Source organism: Eretmochelys imbricata, chromosome 11 (genome assembly GCF_965152235.1).
Source record: "Eretmochelys imbricata isolate rEreImb1 chromosome 11, rEreImb1.hap1, whole genome shotgun sequence".
NCBI lineage: Eukaryota > Metazoa > Chordata > Testudines > Cheloniidae > Eretmochelys > Eretmochelys imbricata.
Window position 1 is genome coordinate 59,045,898 of NC_135582.1, and position 12,575 is coordinate 59,058,472.

Sequence of the window (12,575 nt, forward strand, 5' to 3'; positions counted from 1 at the left end):
GAGATCCGTTTGCATCCCAATATTCAGCTTCGGGTCAGCGTTTTAAAGACATTTAAGCTTTACGAAAGTGCCTATGTAGATTAGATGCCTAAATCATATTAAAATCAATGGGAGTTAGGCACCTCACCTGCTTAGAGTTTGAAAATCCCACTAGGCACCGATCTGCATCTTTAGGCACCTACAGATGTTTAAAAAGCTGGCCCTTGCTGACTTCTTATGGTTCTATAAATGCCGTATATTAATAGTTTATGTAAAACAAATATTTTTCTTATGATCATTCTTGTGCCCATGAAAATTAAAATAAGCGGCAGATGGGGTTCCCATAAGAGGCCAGATAAAATGGCATATCACTGTTCACTCCCATTCTGTCATTATTTGCCGCTTTGAGGCCTGATCCTTTAGTCACAAGTCATCCTTAGTCCTGTAAGTAGCCCCGTTGTTAGTAATAACTGTGCACAGAAACATAAATTGAACCTAAAGAGTGCAAGTAGCTTTCCCATTTTAAAGCATGTCTTGACAAATTGCACTAAGCCAGACATTTGGAGGAGTACCATCACTGATCCAGAGACCCCAACTAAAATGTAGCTGTGGGAGAAGGGAGCTATAATGATGTGTCAAGGTAGTTTCAGTAAAACACTTTAACAATCCAGTACAGTATTTGATTTCTGAGAGGCTTCAAATAAGATGCTAATTTAGGCTTCACTTCTGCAATAAGATCGCCATGCATGGATCCCATGGCAGGATCAGACCTAAGTGGTCACAATAATTACCTTTTGATCACAAACTTGATGCAGCAATGTGTGATTTCATACACAAAAGCTGCTCTGTGTTGGTGCTAACACCTGTGTGCTAAAAACAACTGGGAGGAGACAAGCATCTAATTCTTCTTTGTGATACCGATGCAACTCCACTGATGTTGCATTGGTATAACTGAAGCCATTAGGGTGATTGTAAAAGAGAAGAATTTGGCCCAAGAAATCTTAATGGTGACTTTGCTACGGTTTCCCTTGGAGACCCTTTTATTTTCTCATGATTTGATCCAAAGCCCATTGAACCTATGGAACAACTTCCATTGACTTCACTGGGCTTTGGATTGTCTCTGGAAAGTAGTTCAGAACAATGCCATTGTGCACAACAGCTCAGGATGATATTGGAACAATCAGAATGCAGGTGAGGATAGCTCTTTAATTGCTGATACTCTTTTAATCTCAGCAGGGAAGATGGATATAAAGTAAGATTAGAAGATGTTTCACAAAGATTATCAATTTTCTGGGTGTGGTGATTAGAACTGCACCCAGAGAAGCACTAGTTTGACGAGATTGGAAAGAAAAAAGCTCTACTGTGCTTTCATGTATTAGGTGCTAAACAAGGTATATTCTATGGGCTAACATATATTCTTACATTCTCAGGCAAGACCAGCAAATAACACTGATTTACTGAAGTTAATAAATATACTATGGGAGGACATGACCACAAAATCCCTGCCAGATTTTGGCACCCATCCCCAAGGTTGAAGAGATCTAGAATTTTGGCTTTGCACTTTCTAGGGCCATGAAGTTGAGATGCAGATTCTGAACATTCCAAGGTTTGGGGCTTCAGTTTGGGATCTATCTCTAATATACAATATTTACTGTATTGTGCAGGTGAGTCATTAGTTGCCAGATGTCCTGGTTTCATTTGGATAATCATGGTTGATTCTTTTGGGAGAATGGAAGGAGGGAGTAATTTAAATGTTTGCTTTGTAGCTTCCATATGCTGTACTCCAGTAATTCTTTACCATGTGGTACTAATAACCAAAGACTGCACCTCCAGTCTCTCAGTGTGTTTTCTTTACTATGTCTTACACCTTGCTAAAGAGCAGATTGCCCCTGAGCCATCTACTTTGCTCAGGTTTTTGTTTCACACACCCATGCTGATTATTGCACCATCATTTCTTCTCCAGTTGCCACCCAAAGTATTCCTCCTCCTTTTGTCAGATATCATGCCTGTGACTGAAGTCAGGCTCATAGCTTAATAATTTTAGCACTTGCAGTTAGACTAGGATTTTTGTATTTTTAAATCTTTTATATGAAGTTTCTATATCCTGTATGAGAGCATCACTGCTTCCTTTGCTGCCCTTTATTGATATTCACTTGGCTTTTATATATCCTGTGAAACTTCAGTAAAACAGATTAATCATAAATGCAATGCCATCTTCTTTCTGCTACAAAAGATTCTAGTCTTGGCTCATTCTGTGGGCTCTGACACCAGGCTGCAGGCCCCCATCAGCAGAAGGGAGTTCACAGTAGCAGATGCTACTCACTGTAGCAGGAGCCTGAAGCCAGCTGGCAAATCCCAGAAAACCAGGTCGGGATGTGGCCAGAGGACCTGTGAGAAGCACTGAACAGTTCATCTTCTGAGCAGCCTCAATCAGCAGAGTTCCTGCAAAGAACCCAGGCAGAGTTTAAATCTGCACGCGTGCGCACACCTGCCCCCCCGGCAGAACCCTTGACAGAGGGCAGCGCTGACACTGGTACGGATGTCCCTGCAAATGCAGGAGTGTGCTGTTTGATTTCCTGGGCTGAATCATGTCCTAGAACTGCATTATCCTTCCTCCAGGGCTGGATCACCTTGTCTGATTTTTAGTACTTGGTAAACATTATTAATAAAGGTTCCATCCAGCTTCAATACAGATGTACATTTTTTTTGGTTGTCTGAGGGTCAAAGTCTGCACATGCTACTATAACATGTTTTTCTTTTGACTGAAACCTCTCTGGCCCCTCCCATATTGTCAACAGGCCAGGCTGTAATTGAGAAGAACTACTGGAAGCCAGAACAAGTGGAGATTAATCACACTGACAGGTGATACATTGGTAATATAGGATGTCATGAAACATACTATCTGCAGAACTAGTATGGGGAAGAAAACTCAACTTGTTGGGGTTTTTCTTGCTTTGTTTATTTTTTAATACTGCTAAAAGGTAAATAGACTTCAGGCCAATTGCAGTAACTCTTTTCGTGCCTTGGCCCAGAGTAACCTGGCAGGTGTGAGGTCTGTGCAGATAGGTGTCCCCATCGCAAAAAACAATTGTCATTAATGACCCATTGTAGATCCCACTGAAGGGAGAGACTCCTGGTGGGAGCTAGGTTGGGCCCTAAGTGATGCCCTTGTTAGTAGTCTCAGTGTGCATTCTCCTGTGCAGGCTCTAGGCTTCAGATTCCAGGGCTGTCAACTAGCAGATTTTGTATAGCTTCTGTAGCCATAGGAGCTAGGTCCTTATTTTCCACAGTTAAATAGCCGTGCATCACACATCACCGTCCCACAGTGGGCATTGTTACCACTGTGACCCACCATCTTGTGTCACGAAATAACAGCAATCAATATCAGATCAAAAGTAAGCACTGTGCAGCATGCACTGAAGTTTGTTAGACTTGGGATCAGCAGATCATCAAGAGGAGTGATTTCCAGAGGTGGGAACCTTCAAGGGGGGCAGCCCTAGTGACCCTCTGAGGTACTTATCCCCAGGAACAAACAGCAATCATCAGCTATCTAATTTTACCTGCCATGAGAGGGAAATCTCTCAACCAGAGATTGCCCAGAATTTTAAGGACTGTGACCAACGCTAAACAAACCAATAGCCATTAACTCCAGACAGCAAAGCAGCCTGGTAAAAAATGACCCACTGAAGAAGTTGCTATTTGGCACTTTCTCTTGTACACCCCCATTCCCCACATACACACTGTCACAGATACCACAGCTGTGCCCAGATGCTAACATTGATATTTATTTGGGGATCTGGGAGCTAAAATGTGAATATGAAGAGTGGCTGCCTAGAAGCATTTTCCTTCCCAAATATGGGGAAAGTGATGAGAGATTTGAGCATGCTTAGCACCTTGCAAGCCTGGGCTGGTACATTTAAAAGGTAAATAATTTAAGATGGACACATCTATGTTGCATTTTAATCAATGTGACATACAAAAATGGATCATTCACTGCTTTTGAAAATCAACTGCAAATTCCCTTGGGATCACTTTTTAATAAGTAATTAACTTTGTGCATCAACTGCAGTGCAACGAGGCAGAACCCAAACATCTGCTCTGCAAACTGTGGTCTTATATCTTGGGTGGATCAAAATATGAGATGAGTTACATCAGTATATATCCAGATCAAGCCACCTGAGAGGAGTGTTTGCCCTAGTATCTCCTTCTAGACCAGCGATTCTCCACCAGAGGTCCACAGCGATTCTCCACCAGAGGTCCACAGTGGTCCCTCAAGGGGCCACAAGCCAGTTTCAGGGAGTGGCGGGGCCCCATGGCTGAAGCCTGGCACCCCAAGCCCCAGTGCCCCCACAGGGCTGAAGCCTGGCACCCCAATGCTCCCCACAGGACTAAAGCCTTGAGCCTAGTGCCCCCATGGGGCTGAAACCCAGCACCCCAAGTCCAGGCACCTCCATGGGGCAGAAACCAGGAGTTGAACTGGCTGAAGCCCTCTCGCAGTGCTGAAACTAGGAGCAGAACTGCAGGGCTGAAGCCAGGCACCCTGTTGCTCCTGTGGAACTAAATCCCTGAGCCCCAGCCCTGTGGGATGGAAGCCTGAGCCCCCTTTCCTCCCCTTCTCAGAGCCTCAGCACCCTGCAGGGCAGAAGCCCCAAGTCCCCAGCCCCACAGGGCTAAAGCCCCGAGTCTTTCCCCCCACCCACAGTGGCAGAAGCCCAGAGCGTGTTCCTCCTTGCCCCCGCTGGGCCCTGGAGTTTTTATAGCATATTGGGGGGCCTCAGAAAGAAAAAAGTTGAGAACCCCTGTTCTAGACCATATAGGTGCTTAGTTTAGTGCTTCCCATTTGCAAAATTCCTGGGATTGTCTAGGAAAAATAACGTATGTCTTGTGGCTCTTCATCTTACAGTATGGTTCACGCAGGGAAGACAAGTATGTGCATTGTTTCTGAAGGCACAGGTCTCCACATTCTTCCTAAATCACCTTGGTACATGACAGATAAGGCGGGGAAAAGGACCTAATTGGTTCATTTTAGCCTACACTCCACCTTGGCTCCTCCTCACCCATCCAGGTTAATGCCTTTATGTCTGTGGGGCACCGAACAAAGTTTAGTTGGGTGTTGAAATTACACTTGTGTCCATTGATTTCTTGCTGGTGTTTAACATCTTCCTCTTTAATTTTCAAGCTGCGCTTTTATGCCACATAATGGCTTGCGCCACACAGTCAGATGCACTCGTATTTTTTGTGAATGGCAGGAAGGTAAGACTTTTGGTGTTTTGTTTTTGGAGGGAGGTGCTTTAATGTTTCTGGGAGAATGATGCACTTGGGGAGCACAGCTCATTTGTGGGGAGAGCCAGAGTAAATGTATTAACTTTGAACATCCCTTGTTACCTGGGATCTTCCTATAGCATTTCAGATATTACAAACTGGCATTCATCTCTGCTGCTGTCTTTACTCTCTGATAAATGGCAGTAGCCATAAACTGGGACAGTAGACCTCTTTGTTGTTTTGTTTCTGGACTAAGAGTTTCAAAACTATCTAAGGAATTTGCATGCTCAATTTCCCCTTAAAATGAATGACTGTTGAGTTTCCAAATCTAGGTGGAGCTGCAAATCTCAATTCTACAGTAATTAGTAACACAAAGAGATTCATTTGGAGAAATATTTTCTATCTACCTAGATGTACTGAGAATATTATGTAGCACCAGTGACCTGTTATTTCACTGAACTGTTATAATTATTGTAGCAATTAACTAAAGCTATCAAGATCAGTAACTTGCTGCATTTGGAGAAAATAAGGCAATAGCAAGAGGATCCCCTGCTATTACTGTAATTTTTTTTAAAAATGCAGTCAGAGGAAATAGACTCTTTACTCGCCTCTGTACTCAGCCGTGAGTGCCAGCGGAAACCTAATACTTCATTTTTACAGGCATTTGTTTTCTCACCTTTTCTTTTCGCCCCTGAGTTATGTCATTAAAAGTTCCTTTTTATAAATGCCTCCATCCAAAAATAGATGCTGGCCTGAACTGGAAAAACTTCATTCTTTCTTTAAAATGTTGTCTGTGTTTTCTTTGAGAACAATTTGTCCAGAGAATGCTTTTATGAAGATGTCCTTTTCCCCCCGTCCCTGTTTCAGGCCAAAAAAAGAGGAAATTTTTGCTTTTTGTTTTTATCTGCTATCTGTATACTATATGATTGTAAAAGTATACTTCAGAAAGGCTATGTGGGCCACGTTCTAGTGTCTTACCCTATAACTATCCCGATTTATGCTGGTTCAATAGCAAAATTTGCCCTTTTTGGTTTGTCTACGCTGCATTGTAAACCCAGGTTTGTGGGACCTAGGCTGGTGAACTTTGTGTTTCCAAGCCCATGCGTGAGTGTCCACACTGCATTGTAAACCTGGGCTTACAATTGCTAGAGCTGGGTGTCCATGCCAGTGTGTTCATACTGCACTGCACAGACCTTCTGACTCAGGTCTGTGGCTTGAGCTCTGTTTACATTGTAAAATGTCAGGGCTTGGACCCAAGTCACAGCAGGACTCGTGCTCTGACCCACCGCCCCCTCCCCCGACCCCCAGCAAGGTCCTAGTAGCCGGTTCGTGAGAGCCTGCTGATCTGAGTGCTTTGTGCACGGGCAGAAATGGGTGTTGAGCCCAAACCTGAGTCAGAGCCTGGCCTTAGTGTGCAGTGTAGCTTTATCTTTTGTATCCAGTCTTATTTCCTCTTCATAAAAAGGGAAAGTATTCCACCTGTGCATGGTCATTAAAAGCTGAAAGCCCAAGAAACCCTTCCCCTCTGAAATACCAGCTGCTCCATACCACGGTAAAGTTGAGATTTTGTCGTGATGCCTTTAAATGCCCCAGGACAAGCTAGTCATTCTCCAGTGAGTCCCATGTTGCCTCCCACCCATCCATCATTCCGTACTTGGTTCTCATTAGTACTAGGTTTCCAGCATGATGGGGCATGTCATTGCAGTGGTCACATCCTTCAGACAGACCTGTTGCTCAGCTAATGGAGCCCCTGAAAATCAAAAATGAAATTTATTAAACTTAAAACAGATTGGTTTAACAGGTCCCCTTCCTGCTCTCCATGTATTGAGAATTTCCTCCATCTTCCTGCTGCAGCGTCTCTGAGGAGGAAGGGGCTAAGCTTGGCCTTGTTACAGTACCTCTATGGAGTGAGGCGAGCAAAAGAGCCCCAAACTGTGTCCTTTACCTGCACAACTCTATGGCTTTGAAAATATGGGCCCTGATTCTGTTCTCACCCCCATTTTCTTTACACAATTGTACCTCTTTTGACTGAAGTGGAGCTACTCCTGATTTACACTGGTGTAATCAATTGCAGGATCAGGCTCAAGGGTTCTTGTCTTCATGTGCCCTTTCACAAGCCTCTGTTACTGCTCACCTTCACCTCACTGTGAACCTTCTAGTGCTCCTGGAACATAGTTATTTTTATTACTTCTTTAGCTGTCAATACAAGACTGAGTTTGCTGTTGTCAAATACATTCACATGTCTACAGATTATGATCAAATGAAAGGAACATGCCATAACACAAACATTAATATTAATACCCAGTCAAAGCATTTCAGAAAGGCCAGGTAATCCCAATGGGAAAATTGCAATACATCTCAATAATGTATAATCTCTTATTTCACTTCCTACTGCAGATAATAGAGCAAAATGCAGACCCTGAAAAATTGCTGCTGTTTTACCTGAGAAAGGGACGTATCCTTTTGGGGTGGGGGTTGCCTTTGAATGGTATAATCCTACAATAGACTAACATTCCCTTTCTTCACCATCCCCTCCCAAGTTAAAGGGGGTGTTTTGGAGCTCAAGGCAGCCAGAAAGCAACGTGGAAAACAGCCAACTGATCTTGCATTTATTTCTGGCAAGGCAATGGGCTACATGTGCAATATTTGAGCTAATTATATGCAGAGAAGGTTTCTTCTTAGTACATACAAGCATTTCTATAGAACTTAATGTATTCATTAGCAAAAACAATCAAAATTCTTCATTACAGCTCCAAAAACCTGTAAAAAAAATCCTTTCAAAATGTTATTAATTAATAACAATATAATAGTTAAGGAAAGTAATAAGGAGCTACTACAATGTCAAGCAATTCAGTTAGGCCCTGATCCGCCAAGACTTTCACATGTGCTTATTTTTATGTCAATGGGACTACTCATAGAGCCAGATCCTCCACTGAAGTCAGTGGAGTTCTGGCAATTTATGCCAGCTGTTTATTGGCCCCAGGGTGCGTAAAATGAATCAGATGCCTTTGCAGATCAGAGCCTTAAACTGTAGATGGTAGAAAGAGAGTGAAATGACACTAAAGGCTACTGAGAAATAGCTCATTAGCCTGCAGTTGTGGGAGCAAATGACAGCAGACGAAGGGCATGAGGTAATCATTTTTTATCTTTTCACTGGCATGTTCCCAATCATTTACAATTTCAATATTAATATATTTCATATACTTCTTGTTCAGCCAATCGGTAAGACAAACAAGTTTGTTTACATTTATGGGAGATAATGCTGCCTGCTTCTTATTTACAGTGTCACCTGAAAGTGAGAACAGGCATTCGCATAGCACTGTTGCAAGGTATTTATGTGCCAGATATGCTAAACATTCATATGCCCCTTCATACTTTGACCACCATTCCAGAGGACATGCTTCCATGCTGAATGTAAATGGGTATTCTGTTAGTGTTTAACAGTGTGATTAAAACTGCAATTAATCATGACTATATTTTTTAATTTTGCGGTTATTGTTTTGTGATCTGGTGATTATTATTTTTAATTGACAGCCCTAGTGTTTTCCCTTTGTAAGAACTTATGTCTATCGTTACAAGGCAAGTTTTCTAATCCTTTATCATTCTTGTGGCTCTTCTCAACCCTCTGCAAGTTATCAACATCATCCTTGAATTGTGAGAACCATAACTGGACACAGTATTCCAGCAACAGTTGCACCGTGCCAAATACAGAGGTGAAATAACCTCTCTACTCCTACTCAAGATTCACCTGTTCATTCATAACAGGATCAGATTAGCCCTTTTGGCCACTGTATTGCACTAGGAGCTCATGTTCAGCTGATTATCCATCACCACCACCAAATCTTTTTCAGTGCTTCCCAGAATAGTTCCCCATCCTGCAAGTATGGTCTGCATTCTTCGATTATAGGTCACGTGCTAGTTACAAGTGGGAATATGAAAGTGGATGAGAATTAACCTGAGCCTAGAGGGATCTAAAAAGTTGACAAATGCAGATGGAAGATGCAGTCTAACACATCTGAGCCAAATGAGTCCAACACACACACACACAGACTGGAAGACAAAGTTGGTAATCAGAGTAGTAACTTTCTTTCAGAGAAGTAACTCTGAAAGAGCTAGGAATGAGAGGAGACTAGCCAATTATATAAAATTTTGCGGAGTGGTGTGGCACCAAAAGAAAGTGGTCAGTGCAATTTGAGGCTGCAGATATGGAGGCCTTGTATCAAGGAACAAAGTGGTGAGGGGCCTGGTGTACAGAGCTCTGGTGACTGCTCCTGGAATATTGGGTTCAGTGCTGGGTACCATATTGACAGAAAGATACTGACAATTTACAAACAAAAACAAAAAAAGGCAACAAAAACACATAGAGGTCTGGTGGGATTGATTTAAGAGATGTTGAAGAGGGAAAATACATATCATTTTTCCAAGCAATAACAGGATTACCATGTGCAAGAATCTGAAGGATATTATAGACAGGACTGGTAGCGCCACTTATTATTATTAAGGTTGCCCAATACTTCCCATTATTAGACCCAGTTTTTAGTTGCTTATAACTTAGCCAAATTTTAACCATTTGGGCTGAAATTTTCCATATCAGAAGTCTGCCTCAGGCAGAACTTTATGTAAAATTTCAGCCAAAATGGGCCTGCCATTTCTGAGAATGAGTCTAGAGAAGAATACATTGATTTGCCCATGTTAAAAAATTCTTGCAGCCTTTTCTTTGAGAAGTTCTAGTGCCCCCATGCTTTGGAGCCAGAACTTGAAATTTGATCAGAGGATGGCCTTTGCATCAGAGATGTGTCTTTTGCCATTCTTGCAAAATTCCACCCAAATTTGGCTAATACATAAGCATTTGAAAATTTGCAGTTTGCATTTGCTCTGTAGAGACTTCTTAGATTTTAGCATTTAAATTTCCCAAACGTTGCATCCACGCTGAGCATGTTCCAGTCGGGACCTCAGAAGGACTTTCCCTACAACTGCAGCTCTGGGCTGCTGTAGGCTGCGCCGGGTCTGCATCTGGACACTTGGATGAGAGCAGGGAACCCATCTCTCCTGTTCTTTAAATGGCTGCCCTCCTTCCCTTGGCATGGAGGAAGAAACTGCTCAGTTTGAATGCTGAAGGGTCAGGTGTCAGCACTGTACGGGGAGTAGACTGGGACAAGAAACCTGAGGGGAGGGGACAGATGTAAACTGGGACTGGAGAGTGGAAGAGGGGAGAGGGAAACTGGGAGTTAGGATGACAGGGAGACTGGCAATGACTAGAAAAGGACACTGAGACTGGGATGAGGAGCAGTGTGGGGAGACTGCAACTGGCTGAGCAAAGAGACTGGGTGTGGGAGCCAGTGAGGGAAAGAGGTGCAGGAGTCTGGGAGCCAGTTGGCTGGACAGGGAACACTGAGATCAAATGGGAATCAGGGTGCAGGGAAAGATGTGGGACTGGCTGGGCAAAGAGACTGGGATAAGGAGCCAGTGACAAGGGAGACTGAGATTGGACATGGAGCCCAGGGAGGGAGATTAGGACTGGGAGCCACTGGGGTCAAGGATCACGGTTGGGGTCAGGGAGAGACTGGAGGCCAGGATTGGGGAGAGAGAGGGACTGGATGAGGAGCCTGGAGTGGGAAGCCTGGGACTAGCTGGGCAAAGAGACTGGGATGGGAAGCCTGAGGAGTGAAGACTGGGACTGGCTAAGTGAGGAAAACGGGCCTGGGACAGGGAGCCAAGGGCTGAAAGAGGGATGGGTCAGAGGGGATGTGGTGGACAATGCTGTAACTGAAGGCAACTTTAATTCTGGAATTTCCTAACTTCTGAGCGCTTGTCTTTGTAATCCTAACATTGTTCTTTTATAACGGGTGTGTGTAACAATTACCAAAGGTGCTCAGGGAGGTGGTAGAAACACCACTTGGGGGAGAGTAATCTAAACTAAACTGAATGCAGCCATAGACAATATGCCCTAGAGAACAGCTTTGTACTGGGTGAGTGAACAAGTTTCCCATTTCTGCATTCTCTTCTAACGTTCAGCCATCTCTTGAACCCAAACCATGAAGTTTTGGCTAACTTTAACATTCTTCTGGCGCCCTTTTGCCCATCATAGCAACAGCAAAGCCAACACAGTAAAAGCTATTGTGTGTTGTGGCATTGCTTTCAGGCAGTGGAGAATCCAGGGTGTTACAAGGGAATTATGGACTGGATGTCACTGGTAATTCAGATGTGATAAACTGTAGGTGGCTGTGACCAGCCTGGTTGCTGCGATATTCTGCTTGTTGGAATTTACAGGTCGAGTTCCAGCTGCCATTCACCTAATATCTAATCTCTGGAGCTGGCTGGTCACTGAATGAAACAGATGGAATTTTCCTCCACCTTTGCATGCTCCAGTAAATTGAGGGGAACTTTGCGGGGCTGGCCGGGGGGGAGAGAAAAACACCACAGCAACAACATTGAGAACCAGCAACTTTCTTCCTTAACTGCTGCATTTGCAGTTCGTCTCTCAGGAACGAAATATGGCTGTGGAATAGGTGGCTGTGGAGCCTGCACTGTGATGATCTCTACATATGAACCAACTTCCAAGAAGATAATGTATCCTTAAGATAAGATTTGGGGTGGAATTTTCTCAAATGCCTCAGTGAGTGAATTTCTGTATGTTTTGCACCCACTGAGGCACTTTTGAAATCACACCCTTGGAAGCTATAATTTATTGTTCATAGAAAACCACTGTTAATTGGGAAGACAGTTGTTTGAGTGTTTTGTTTTTTCTTTTAATTTAGGTTTATATTCTTGGGTCCTGGCAGATACTTGAAATCTTTTTACTTTACCTTTTAACATGTTTTATGTGCATGGAAAACTGAGTCACACAAAAGGGACGATTACAAGTGTGACTTTAAATGTGACTTTAAATCCCACTCAAGAAACTTGAAATCTTCCTGCTCAAGAAACATTTATTTATTCGGAGACTGGAAACCAAATATTTCCTTGACTGGGGGATCTTTATTTTATGCAATTACAGCAGCCCTTGTAGCAGCTTCTGGAAAGTTGGGACTCTTGCTTGGATTGGACTAGGATTTGTTTCCCTAGATAAATCCTTAGTCAATTTTCACATAGTTCTTATTCAACACTCACTGATTTCAGTGATGTACAAAGTAACTAACACAATAAGTTAGCCCTGCATGGTGTAGGCCATAGCAGGCTTCACAGTGGGTTGTGCTTTTTGCCTCTCCCCGTCTTTGGGAGCTCTGCTCCTTTAGTAAAGTTGCACCCACCAGTATCAGGTCTGAGTCTGGCCCTTGGGTTTTTGTACTATATGTTGTATTACAAGTTAATTAATAAAAACTCCTTAAAAGTGA

General features: G+C 43.2%; 1 protein-coding gene across 1 annotated transcript in view; it reads left to right on the forward strand.

The window, feature by feature from the left end:
- Nucleotides 1-5,178: 5,178 nt before the first annotated feature.
- Nucleotides 5,179-12,575, forward strand: part of LOC144271958 (aldehyde oxidase 2-like) — a 106,133-nt gene continuing 98,736 nt past the window's right edge. The window contains exons 1-3 of the mRNA XM_077829641.1: nucleotides 5,179-5,232; nucleotides 7,639-7,696; nucleotides 11,715-11,811. Of these exons, the coding sequence (XP_077685767.1) occupies nucleotides 5,179-5,232; nucleotides 7,639-7,696; nucleotides 11,715-11,811 (209 nt within the window). The remainder of the gene's footprint in view (nucleotides 5,233-7,638; nucleotides 7,697-11,714; nucleotides 11,812-12,575) is intronic.